The following is a 14,066-nucleotide window of genomic DNA, read 5'->3' on the forward strand; positions in this document are numbered from 1 at the left end:
TCGTCCTTGCTTTCATTTTCTCCTTTGGCCTTTCTCTTCCTTATCTTTGTAAACCCATCCAACCTCAAAACTCTGCAAGGTGTCAGTGCTTTTCCCGTGAATTCCCAATTGTAATTGCTCTATCATTGACTGTACCTTTAGTTGCCTCAATAACTAAATTTTCTCCTTACATTTCTCTGCTTTTCTACCTTTCAGACACTCCTTAAAACCTGTTTCTTCGACAAAGCTTTTTTTTTCATCTGACCTAATATCTCTTTGGCTGGCCTCGTGTTATTCTTAGTTTTAGAATGTTCCTGTGAAGTGCCTTGGGGTATTTAATTAAGTTTATATGTGATACATAAATTTGTTGTTGAATTGATTCCTGTAAATGTATTTTTTTCCTACTAACAATTGTGATATAGGATTTACCTAAAATATCTAAGCTGCTGATCTTAATAATTATCTTTTTAAAAATAAATTAAAATGCACTGTTTTTAACTGATTTGAAGGTTCATCTGAAGCCAACTCTAAGTCCTGGTTGCTTCAGAGTAACAATACTAATCAATTGTATTTTAACTGTGATGCACTTATAATAAATACCCTCATTATTTTGATTTGACGATTGATGGATTTGGCCTCCAGGAAGATGTTTACAGTTGTCAATAATGCATGAAACATCAATTGAAGTTTAGACCATCCGATCATGTTTATGACGTGAAGAAATTCATAGGAATGGTTGAACACACATTAGGGTTTAAAACCTAAAGTAGCTTCTGAAGTCCTGGCAAATTGTAAACCAGAGATAACCACAAATGTATTTTGTTTGTGATCCTCTAAACATTTGTGATTGAATGCTAATGCATTGATTTACTGGTGCCTAAAAAATTAGACCTTGATATTTGCACTACCGTTTGATTTCCTTTACTTAATAAAGTCTTCCATTTACTTGAATAAAAACAAAATAACATAACGCTCTTTTTTTTCTTATTGACTCATAACCTTCTTCATTTAACCTCTTTGTTTCATCATTTTTCTGATTCTGGCTAGTGCAAATCACCGTCATTCACGGCTGCATAGACTTGATAACCTTCTACTATGTATTTAATTTCCTCAGCAAGCAGTTTGTGCACTGTAATTAAACAGTGATGCGCACCGGGGAATTGTCCCTTTAAACTTGCCGACAAGCCCCATCAGGCATTTCATGGAAAAATCAAAGGGATTATTTTCTTCTACTTATCCCTCTTACCCCCAAATAGTTTATAAAATGAATGATTAAACTCCATATGGATAGTCTCTCGGGTTGAGGAATTTTCCACGTGACTGCTATTTCCTGGTACCTGAACTGGTTCTGGAGAATCTGAAGCCCTTGCTTGCATATACACGGTGAGGGAGGGCAGACTTGCAGCTTTAGGAGAACATCAGCCTTTGCTGATTATATCATGAAGGTTTGCAGTTCTCGGGTTCACGATTTGCATTTGATTCTGAACCCCCACATTGGACATGTTAAGATGAGTGCTAAGTTAGGATGAAGCAGAATGTACCGCAAAGATGATGCGAGTGGTAAGAGACTGTTTAAAATCTCCTCGGCACCGCTCGCCGCCCCACGACCGGTGAGTCTTAAAACTATCAGGATAATTACAATGACGGGAGCATGGAATTGTTTTGGGCGGGGCGTGGGGTGGGGGGTGGTGGTTGGTGGCGATAGGAAATTTTTACAAGATGCGAGGTGGAAATAACAGATCAAAAAATAACCGTCGGCTGGGGACATATGTCTGGATGAAATAGTGCAAGCATCCCGTTTGTGAAAATCCCACATCATGATCATAGGAGCTGGTGCCAATAATTCATGTATGTTGTATACTTTAATATTGTACACCTTAGGGTTTTCAATGAAATGCCAATCTTATGTCGTCAGAATCGTTAGTTTTTAGTTTTAAAATGTGCGAGTTATTCATTTTGTTCGCTTCTGAAGGTGTTTTCTGCATTCACCATAGGTCTATTGTAAAACCTATTACTGTACAATGTACAAGTTGTTTGGCATTAGTAAAAGTGTGAATAAGTAATGGTACTTCAAAATGTAGCCGTTGAGAACTGAATAAGCATGTTATTTAATGAAGGGATGATGTTTAGCTCCTCCTCTTCCTCTCGACTCTAATTTTGATTAGCTGACAGCGCTGTAGCAACAGTGACATTTGTGGTGAGAACACGTCTCATTGATTTTCGCCTCTCTATTTCACAAAACCCACCTCTGAGAGCAGACATTTTCATTCTTCACTGAGATTTGGCTTTTGGTTCGTAGTTTAAAATAAGCTATACAGAAATTCAAACCTAGACTCTGGAGCAATAGTTCGGTGCCTGAAGATGCATTTGAAGGGCGAGTCGGGGTTTGGAAGCTGGTTAACTGTTCCTGCTGTCGCTGATGTCCTGAAATATACCTGCCTTGTCTGCTGGTCTTCCAGGGAGAAAAGCAGTGTGGAAGTTGAAATCAAAGAAAAGGAGGAGGCCATCAAGCAACGAACGAGTGAGGTCCAGGTGAGTGTTAATTGCAGCAGTTTATTTTTAAGTTAAAGGATCAGCATCTGCAAAGTCATCTTGCCCTTGCTGTATTTTTCTGGCTATTTTTCAAGAGCTGAGATTTTGCCAATTTTACTAACAGTGAAAGAGTATTGTTACAATGTCAATCAGTTACATCATGCAGAATTTTGCTTAAGGCAGGCTGTAGCTATTCTTCATGCTAAGAAAATTGTATTACTATTGGAAAAAATATGCTTATGATCTGGTAGTACTGGTAGATAATTTTAAAAATGTTGAACGATGGTGAAAATATAACTGAAAATTACAATTGTTTTTAACCACATCAAAGATTTCTAATTGTTTTGAATACAATGACAGTTTTAGTTTCAGTTGTAGATGATTAGTCTGAATTTAAAATATCTTATGTATCTCATGATGTTAAGCATATTTTTGCCTACAATTTCAATACGTTGATTTGACATTTAGTTTATTGTCTATCACTGCTTGTGATTTAGTGACTGGTCTTTCTCCATTTTCTCAGGTATTGCAGCAGTGGCTGTACATTGATCAGCAAAGAACTTACATGGCAGTCTTGTCAAATTTCAAGTTGCATTAATCCTGGCTGTTATGCAATGGCAGAATTAGCTTGATGGACAGATGATGATATAGAATAAACTGACCTGCTTTTCAGTTGGTACTTGTTATATAACCTTAGCAGATAATCATAATGATAATTGGCTCCAGTATTTTGCTCTGAAATAATTTTTCAAAAAGAATGTTATAATTATCAGCACCAGACTTGATTACAACTGTATGACATCATGGTTCATTCATAAAAATGTATTGGTATTTTTACTGCATTGTGGAATCTAGATCAAAATAAATTCTCCCTGTAATAGCATTTTTTAATGATATGCTAACCTTTTGTGGTTTGCAGCATAGTATCGTATTTCCAGTAGAATTTTTAATTGACCATTTCCCCCTCTGTGTTTTCCTTTATCTGATGTTATACTTTTGGTTGGCTGCACACCAGCTTTCACATACTGCCTTTGTTAATTACTGTATTATTTTTATCCAGCGAGGCAGAACTAATTTGATTTTAATGTTGATATATTACTTCTCAGCGTATGTTTTAATAAAAAAGAGCAGGGCTTGCCAGGTTAAACCATATAAGAAATTTCCACCTTGCCACTGCTACTAAGGCAATATTTTTCAGGAGTTATCGTAGATGATGCAAATACCAGGAAACACGATGGTAATTGTTAACTCTCATCACTTAGCTTCTGTCTGCTCTCATAAATCAGTTGTCAAAATGGTGTCAATGCATATTAGAATTTTGTTTTAGACACTATAACAGATCAGAATGAATGTCTACCTGGCGCATAAGATGACCTAGTTTTCCAGCCCCAAAATACATGTTTTTGTCTGTATATGGCATTCAAATTGATCTCTTCTGCCACATTATGCTTTACTTTCATTTGTTGTCAGATTCATTTGTTCACCCCATAAATGCATATTTTAATTAGCTTAAAACTGGGTGCAAAGGATCAAATGGGCAGTTTGAACTTTGTTGCGAGAATGTGAGAGACGTTTAATGCAGAGCATGCTATTCATGGCAATTAGGAGTGGAAATGAGTTTTGCAACAAAGTAAATGAAGTATGAGGTTGATTTCGAGCTAAAAATTATAACATTAGCTAACTCTTCAAAGAACTGTGCCATAGCAAGGGAATTTTGTGTTGGTGGAAATTTTGAAAATAGAAGAAACCCACCTTCAAGAAGCTATCTCAGATCAAATGCCCCACAAGAACAGAGAATATCATCCTTACTTTGAGAAGCATGTATCAGAATGATTCCTTAAGTTGTCGGAATGGTTTTATTGTTACCAGAGTTAGAATGTGCATATATGCAATGACAATTTCTAATAAGAGACAATTTAACCACTTTCTCCTTGACATTCAGTGGTGTTACTATCACTTGAATCCCTGGCTGTCAAAACCCTTGGCATTACCATTGGCCAGAAACTCAGCTGGACTCACCACATATGCTGTGGCTAAAAGAGCAGGTCAGAGATCATGAATACTGCGGTGAGTAACAATCACTCCTGACTCACCGAAGCCTGTCTACCATTTACAAGTCACGGTTCAGGATGATGGAATACTTCCACTTGTCTGGATGAGTGCAGCCCCAACAGTACTCCAGAAGCTTGACATCATCCAGGACCAAGCAGCCCGCTCCTTTCACCACCGATGCTCAGTACACACTGTTGCTACTGTCTCCAAGATGCACTGCAGAAAATGGTCCTCAGACAGCACCTTTCAAACCCACGACCACTTCGTTCTACAAGGACAAGGGCAGCAGATATGTGGAAACACCACCATCTTCACGTTTCCCTCCAAGCCACTCACCATTCTGACTTGGAAGTATATCGCCATTCCTTCACTGTTGCTAGGTCAAAATCTTGGCGTTATCTCCTTAAGGGCATTGTGGGCCAACGTACAGCATGTGACTGTAGCGATTCAGGAAGAGAGCTCATCACCACCATCTAAAGGGTAACTTGGGCGGCAATAAATGCTGGCCAGCCAGTGTTACGTAAATCCCACAAGTGAATGCATTTAAATGAAACCCTGAACCTTAAACATTTCTGAGAAACAGCTAGTTGGGTATATCCACTTTATAAAATGAAACATCAAATGTTGTGGCAGAAAACCACAAATTTTCTCAGATGAGCAAAAAAATCTCAATGCCAAAATTGTTAGTTTCCAGCAATTCTCCATCAGACAGCAGCAAAAACAGATCACATCAACAACATGGATGAAATGCCCATGAATTTCAAAATGAACAGTTCAGATGAAAGGTTAAAATCATTTGTAGTAAAAATCAAAGGACTTGAGATTATAGATTAGTAAATTATGTGCCTATTTTTAGCCCCAGGTGAATGATTTTTGAAATATCATGCATCTGAATTTTGGCTCACATCCATTACAATCAAAGTTTCACTGAAGTAAGTATATATGAGGGAGATCCAGTGTATTGTTGACAACTGCCTCCTTCTGATGTAGCAATCATTGCCCATTCATGTGGTGAAGTGGAAAACAGGTTTTTTTGTCTAGATAGGAACTGTGAAAGTTTGGCCTGTATGCTTAAAAAGTAAATAAAACTTGGATTCATGTAGCTTTTTCACTGCTTCACAACATCATAACTTATTTCACAACCTGTATGTTAGTTATAGAAGTGTAGCAATAGAACAGAGAGCAGCACAATGCAGGGACAAGCCCTTTGGCCCATTACAGCTGTGCCACTCTGATGCTATTTGGTTGCACATGGTCTGTATCCATGTTTTACAACATAGAGAACAGGATAGTCAATTTTCACACAGCAAGGTTCCATGAATTGCAGTGGTATAAATGAGAAATCAGATCATTTATTTTAATGTTAATTGAGTGATCAATGTTGACAAAGGCAATGAATGAACTCCACTGCTCTTTAAATAATGAGATCCTCCAGTGACATGTGAAAAGAAAAAGATTGTGAAGACAAATATAGATCCCTTTTAATCAGAAATGGGGAACATTATAAAGGGGTTCAAGAAATTGCAGAAGAATTAAACACAAACTTTATTTCTCTCTTCACAAAAGAAGACAAATAATTTCCCAGAAGTGTTAGGGAACCAGGGGTCTCGTGAGAGTGAAGAAAATTTTTGTTTAAAAAAAGGTGCTAGAGAAATTAATGAGGTTAAAGGCTGACAAATCACCAGGGCCTGATAATCTACACCCTAGAGTTCTAAAGGAAGTGGCACTGGCATTGATGGTCATTTCAAAATTGTGTAGACTTTGTATCTGTTCCTTTGGTTGGAAGGTAACAAATGCAACCCCATTATTTTAAAAAGGAAGAAAAAAATCAGAATTACAGATCGGTTAGCCTAAAATGAATAGTGGGTGAAAATACTACAGTCAAAAGTCATAATAACAGAACATGTGGAAAGCATGAGCAGGACCAGGCAAAGTTGGCATGGGTAAAGGCAAATCATACTTAACAAATCTACTGGAATTTTTCAGGATGGAACTAATATAGTAGATAAAGGAGAACCAGTGGATGTGGTGAATTTAGATTTCAATGAAGTTTTTAATAACATCCTACACAAGAGGCCAGTGGGCAAAATCAATGTGCACTGGATTAGTGGTAACGTACTGGCATATATTGTAAATTGATTGACGGATTGGAAACAGTGGGTGGGAGCTAATGAGTCTTTTTCCAGGTGACAGGTGGCGACTAGTGGTGTAGTGCAAGGACCTGTGCTTATGAGGAAACCAAATGCATTTTTCCCAAATTTGTTAATGAAGCAAAACTAGATGGAGGATTGAGGGCAAACTAGACAACTTATGTGCAACTTTGCAGATGCAGTGTAATATAGATAAATGTGAAGTTATACAGCAGAACAACAGAAAACCGAGTTTAATTTAAATGGTGATATGTTGGGAAATACAGAGGGGAGTGCGCGAGGAATTACAAAGATGAAAGATATGTTCTTCATTATTAGAGGATTTGAGTTCAAAATTAGGACTGTGTTTATTGCAGGTATGCAGGCTTTGGTAAGACTATACCTGGAGTAGTGTGTCCAGTTTGGTCTCTTTATCTGAAAGAAGACATCCTTTCGATAGAGGCAGTGCCGTGAAGGTTCACTCGGCTGATAGTTGGGATGGCAGAACAGTAATATGAAGAATGATTGATTGGTTTGACTAGATCTGTGTGTTGAGAGTGGGGCGCTGGAAAAGCAGAGCAGGCCATGTACAATCCGAGGAGCAGGAGAATCAACATTATGTCCAAAATGTCGATTCTCCTGCTCCTCGGATTGTACATGGCCTGCTCTGCTTTTCCAGTGCGCTACACTCAACTCTGACCTCCAGCATCTTCAGTCCTCACTTTGTCCTAGTTGACTAGACATGTAGTCATTAGAGCTTACATGAACAAGAGGGGTCCGATAGAATTGTATATGTGTTCAGCAGGTCTGGGCATACTAGATAAAAGGACCAAGTTCGCAAATCACACAGCACCAGGTTATCATCCAACAAGTTTATTTGGAAGCACTAGCTTTCAGAGCACTGCTCCTTTATCAGGTGGATGTGGAGTATGAGATCATAAGACGCAGAATTTATAACAAAAGATTTCAGTGTCATAGAGTGATATGCTGAACAAACTTGGATTGTTAAGTCTTTCATCTTCTTTTAGTATGGGTTGCAGGTTTTGGTTCATTAATATGTAAATCCTAGAACTTCTTTTAAGTCACCTTCTCGAGATAACTGAAGGTTTTATAACAAAAGGTGAAATCTCAGCTCAGGCAATGCATTAAAAAGTGTGAAGTCAAAGTCTGTCTGTATTCCAATCTTGAGTCATACTGATTCTATTTCCAAACTGGAATTTATAAAACATTACATGTATTGACTGCATTGACTGCCTGCAAATTGTGCATTGTTTTGAGCAGAATAGAATGTATCTGCAAATACAAGTTCACCCCATAGACGTGTGTGTGCATGCATGCATGAGAGAGAGAGAGAGAGAGAGAGAGAGCTAGTGAGAGTGCGCATGAGGGAGTGTGTGTTTGCATGTGTGAAAACTTGGTAAAGTGTGTATGTGGGTGTGATGGAGTATAAGCCTGTGAGAAGGTGTGAGCCGTGGGTGAGAGTGTAGGGAGTGTATGTGTGCGGGGAGTGTGTGTGTGTGTGCGCATAGATAGGGTCTACGTGAGAGTGAGACCAAGAGGGAGCGAGCACAAGAGCGAGAAGAGTGTAGTGGGGGATCAACTGTAGTGTGACATGAACCCAAGATCCCGGTTGAGGCCATCCTCATGGGTAATGAACTTGGCTATGAGCCTCTGCATGACCACTTCACATTGTTGCCTATCCCGAAGTCCACCTTGGAGGATGGTCACCCGAAGATCCAAAGCCGCATGTTCCTGACTGCTGAAGTGTTCCCCGACTGAGAGGGAACACACCTGTCTGGTGATTGTTCTGTGGTGTCCATTTATCTGTTGTTGTAGTGTCTGCTTGTACCATGCCTCAGGGCATCCTTGTCTGCAGCATGTGAGACAGACAGCGCTGGCCGAGTCACATGAGTGTGTGATTTTTAACTTTGTCCACCCCAGTCTGACACTGGTCCTCCACATCACAGATACAAGGAGGATGTTTCCCCTGGTTAGAGAGCCCAGAACCATGAGGTTACAATCCAGGATATGGAGTAGGCCATTTAGGATTAAGATAAAACATTTCTTCGCATAGAGGTTGATCAGTCTGTGCAACTTACCAGCACAGAAGGCTGTAGAGGCCAATTCAATGCATATATTTGTGGGCAGCACGGTGGCACAGTGGTTAGCACTGCTGCCTCACAGCGCCAGAGACCCGGGTTCAATTCCCGACTCAGGCGACTGACTGTGTGGAGTTTGCACATTCTCCCCGTGTCTGCCCGGGTACTCCGGTTTCCTCCCACAGTCCAAAGATGTGTACGTCAGGTGAATTGGCCATGCTAAATTGCCCGTAGTGTTAGGAAAAGGGTAAATGTAGGGGAATGGGTGGGTTATGCTTCGGCGGGTCGGTGTGGACTTGTTGGGCCGAAGGGCCTGTTTCCACTCTGTAAGTAATCTAATCTAAAAAAAGAGATGGATGACCTTGTAGACATGAAAGGCATCAATGCCAATGGAGAGAAAGTGGAACTTTGACATTAGGGTCGAGGATTGGCCATGATCATATTGACTGATGGAGCAGGATTGATGGGCTGACTGACCTGCTGCTCCTGGTTTCTATTTTTCTATGCTTGTTTCCCTCCAAGTGGTCAGGTGGAGCCTCAGCTTAACATCCTGTCAGAAAACTGACACCTCCAATAATGTTTCACATGGGACTTGTAGCCAGTATATTCTGACCTCTAGGTGATAGTACTGCTCGCAAATGAAGGCAATTACTTAGTACAAGTTTACATCCTGAAAGGTGAAAAAAAGACCGGCAAATTCAATCTTTTCATTTAATTTTATCAGGTTTTATGAGATGGGTATGTTTTATCCTTTGATTTCAGGTAAAATAAAGTTCTGGTCCAGGAAATATGATCTCTTACTCTTGTAAATGGATATAAGTCTATATGATTTGGCTATCATTGGAACCTGGGGCCTAAGGCCAGTCCTATTGAAACATCATTACCAGCTTTCAACTTGGACATGAATGAAATAGCAGATGAACTTGCTGTGGTTCGGCCAGATGCTGTTAGAAGATGTTCTCTAGCTGAAGAGATAGGGCTTGAAGAGATTTAAGGACACTGTAGGATTTACCCTGGCATGATTGGGGGAAGGTATTATTAGAGTCAGTCTTGAACTTGGAAGTCAGTTTGGGAATACTTTGAAGTGACACTGAACTTTCATTTCCTATTTGACTGAGTTGCAAAGTTTGTTGGAAACTCCATGTAACTTGGTTTCTGTAATTCAGCAGTGAGTGAAAAGTAGCATATCAATGTAATATTGGGTTTCAGTCATGTTGGAAGTTAAGGATGAGTTGTTAATCCATCGTTTAATGTTATTGGTTGTCTACCAAGTAACGTTTAATCAATGTTGCTTTTAGTGTGTTGTTACAATATAAGTCTTGATGTCAAAACTTGTCTAATTTTCTTGCATTATTCACAAGTATTTCAAAATAGATTTTGAAGTTATTAGTTCCATGGGAATTGTAACACTTTGTACAATTGTACATTGGTGAACAGCAACAAGGCATCATTGATATGGAGTTCTTGTCTCAAACTGCTAATATCATTATTACTAACAGATCTACCCTTCAATGAATGAATGATTTTATTGTCAGATATATCTAGAGAGATCGAATGAAAATTGTTTTGTTGCCACAATCCAGCACCATTTTGAGTTACAAAATGAATGAAAAGAAATAGAATTCATTTCTGTTCAAATAGGGTCTCAAGCACTGCTCCAGGGCTTCTGCACGGTGCTCCAGGCCTCGAGGAGTTCATACCCCGGGAACAGCAATGACGACACCAATGCCCCAGGAGATCTCGGCTCTGCTACTGCTGCTGCCACCTTGTCAACACCACCAAGAGTCACTGTTCTGGGCCTATCACAGCCAGGAGTCCCCACTCCAGGCACTACCACCACCACAGCTGCGACCTCAAACGTTTCTTCCGCTGCCTCCACCTTTGGGCCCACTTTTTCAATTGGGACACCCGCCCACCCATCGAGGACCTCTTCTCCCACCTCTTACACACCTCATCCACCTGGACACCCCATGCTGGCTTTTTACCCGTCCTTGGCCTCTTCATTTCAAACTGTTGCCATGATATCGATCGCTTCAACCAGTCCACCTCCCTCACCCACTCCCACCTCCTGCCCTCACAACACGCTGACCTGCACTCCCTCCACTCCAACCCCAACCTCGCCATCAAATCCACAGACAAGGGAAGTGCAGTAGTAGTCTGGCGCCAAGCGCCAACTCGCAGACACCTCCTCCTACTGCCCCCCTGATCACAACCTCACCTCCCACCACCAAACCATCTCCCAAACCATCCATAACCTCATCACCTCTGGGATCTCCCACCCACATCCTCCAACCTCATTGTCCATGAACCCCACACTGCCCGATTTCTACCTCCTACTGAAGATTCACAAACCTGACTGCCCTGGTCGACCCATTGTCTCTGCCTGCACCTGTCCCACTGACCACCTGTCTTCCTACCTCGACACCGTCCTGGCCCCATTAGTCCAGGAACTCCTCACCTACATGTGTGACACCACCCACGCTCTTAACCTCCTCCACAATCTTCCTCTTACACTCTTCCTACCCCCCCCCCCCCCCCCCCCCCCCACACACACACAAAATCCCAGTCCTGAGCCTCCAACTCGGCACCGCCCTTAGGACCCGTCCGTCAGTTCTCCACCACCCCCCCCACCCCCAATGACTAACCTGGGCGGCACGGTGGCGCGGGTCGGTGTGGACTTGTTGGGCCGAAGGACCTGTTTCCACACTGTAATCTAATCTAATCTAAAACCTTCATCCACCTATCGCTTTCTCAGCTACCCACCCCACTCCTCTCCCATTAATCTCTCAGCCCCAGCCCTTAAGCCTCATTCCTGATGAAAGGCTTCTGCCTGAAACATCGATTCTCCTGCTCCTCGGATGCTGTGTGACCTGCTGTGCTTTCCCAGCAATACACTCTTGACTTTGTATCTTGCATGTCCCTTTTCAGGCTGGAAACACAAATTTCACAAATTTCCTAATAACTGTCAGATAGTTAATGTTCAGATCAATCTAGCGACTCTGCTCTGTACTTCTTTCAATACAAGATTTTGTCATGGTTTTTGACCATGCACCTGACCTCCTGGAACAATGTAATAGCTTTGTCATTTTTCATATCCACAGTTTCACCTTCATTAATTACGTACTTAATAACCAACAGTATTTCACTGGAACAAAAATAAGAGACGCTGGAAAAAGTCTGCAGTTCTGGCAGGATCTGTGGAGAGGAATCAGATTTAATGTTTTCTGATGACCCTTCAGAACTGGAGTATCGTGGTACTTCTTAGTAAATTCTGACGAGTAACATTGGGCTGTCTTCAGTTGAAAGCAAACCCTATCACAATTTACTGACACAGGGGCAGTTTTGGGTATCTTTATAATGCTTGTAGATACCTTTTGTGAGATGGGAGTTGTGAATTTGAAAAGGTTGCCATTAATGGGCTAAATGCAGAATTCAGAATTGGAAGGTGGGCTTGTAAAGGTTTCAAGCACATTGGATTGGAAACAGGCAGAATAGGTAAAGGAGGCTGTAGGAAGGATATTCTCAAACTTGAGTGGGTGCAGAAAAGATTTAAAAAGGATGTTGCTGGAACTGGAGGTTTTGAGCTAGAGGGAGAGGTTGAATAGTCTGGCACTTTTTTCCTCTGGAGCATTGGAGACTGAGGGTGACCTAAAAGCAGTTCATAAAATCACGTGGGTGGCACGGTAGCACAGTGGTTAGCACTGCTGTCTCACAGCGCCAGAGACCCGGGTTCAATTTCCGCCTCAGGCGACTGACTGTATGGAGTTTGTACATTCTCCCCGTGTCTGCGTGGATTTCTTCCGGGTGCTCCGGTTTCCTCCCACAGTCCAAAGATGTGCAGGTCAGGTGAATTGGCCATGCTAAATTGTGTTAGGTAAGGGGTAAATGTAGGGGTATGGGTGGGTTGCGCTTCGGCGGGTCGGTGTGGACTTGTTGGGCCGAAGGGCCTGTTTCCACACTGTAATGTAATCTAATCTAAACAAATGTAATCTAATCTAAAAAGAGGGGCATCAATAGTGTGTGTGGCCAAGAAGTTTTCCCCATGGTAGAGGAATCCAAAAATAGAGGGAAAAGGTTTAAGGTGCGAGGGGAATGATTTAAAGTGAACCAGAGAGATAACCTCTTCATGCAGAGGGTGCTACGTGTCTGGAACGAGCTGCCAGCAAAAGCATTGGAGGTGGTTATGATTACAACATTTTAAAAGGCATCTGGATGGGTATATGAAATAAGAAGGGATATGGGCCAAATGCTGGCGATTGGGATGTCTGGTCCAAAGGGTCTGTTTCCATGCTGTATGACTCATAGATGAAACTGTTTTTACCTGCATATCATCATCCCTTTCGCTGTCACTTGGCTGACCAGAGATGTCACGATCTCGTTTTTTTTCCTGCTTACCGTGAGCATGAATTGGATGGATTTACAAGTTGATACTCAATTTGTTTGACTGCATTATGAAAGCACATAAACTAGTACATAAACTGAATTTCAGCGTACATATTTTTCATTTGACTACAATTACATCTTTTATGGGAGATTTTGGGAGGAAACAGCAGAGTTTATTGATATTTGCATGAGTCATGCTGTTCAGAACTTACTTTTAATGTACTTCAGTAATTATTTAATATACGTCTATTATATCATGTCTCGTTCGCTATCTGTGGAAGCTTTTTGTAAAATCAGAGATTCACTTTATTTCTTTAAAGGAGAGTAACCTAGGATCACCTTTAATGATGACACTAATGTTATTTTTGAGCAAAATGTCAAGACATGTTGAATGCAGTTTAAGTTGCATTTCTCAATTGTATGCAGCATTGTTTTTGCTTTTTGTTCATGCAAGATAAGATAATCAATGTTGGCAGCATCTGCTGTTTCTAGAAATACAGAGGAGCCTCGATTATCCCAACAAGATGGGGGGGCACTATTTCGTTCGGGTAATGGATTATTCGGTTAATCGATTCATTGCCTTTCCTCTGGGGCTCGCCTTTCCTCTGGGGCTTGGAGTTTTCTTTTAAGTCTGCTCCCCATTCAGGAGACTAGCAGCAGCATAGTGTGTGCAACCCCCCACCCCTGCCCCTCCCAACTCCGGCCAACACCGCCCCCCGCCCGGCCCCGCAAACCTCGTCCAAGACTGCACCTCCGCTCGCTCCCCCAACCCTGTCCAAAACAGCCCCCCTGCCCGCCCCCCTCAAACTCGTCCAACACCGCCCGCGCCCAACCCCATCCAACGCTGCTCCCCGACCTGGCCCCCCAACCCCATCCAACACTGTCCCCAAAC

At 41.6% G+C, this 14,066-nt stretch overlaps 1 protein-coding gene across 4 annotated transcripts in view; it reads left to right on the plus strand.

Annotated features, from left to right (window-relative positions):
- Positions 1-14,066, plus strand: part of eps15 (epidermal growth factor receptor pathway substrate 15) — a 169,926-nt gene that overhangs the window by 93,148 nt on the left and 62,712 nt on the right. For all 4 annotated transcript variants that reach the window (XM_043699211.1, XM_043699212.1, XM_043699213.1 and 1 more), the window contains exon 13: positions 2,439-2,511. In XM_043699211.1, coding sequence (XP_043555146.1) covers positions 2,439-2,511 — 73 coding nt within the window. The remainder of the gene's footprint in view (positions 1-2,438; positions 2,512-14,066) is intronic.

This window comes from Chiloscyllium plagiosum, chromosome 11, assembly GCF_004010195.1.
Source record: "Chiloscyllium plagiosum isolate BGI_BamShark_2017 chromosome 11, ASM401019v2, whole genome shotgun sequence".
Classification (NCBI taxonomy): Eukaryota; Metazoa; Chordata; class Chondrichthyes; order Orectolobiformes; family Hemiscylliidae; genus Chiloscyllium; species Chiloscyllium plagiosum.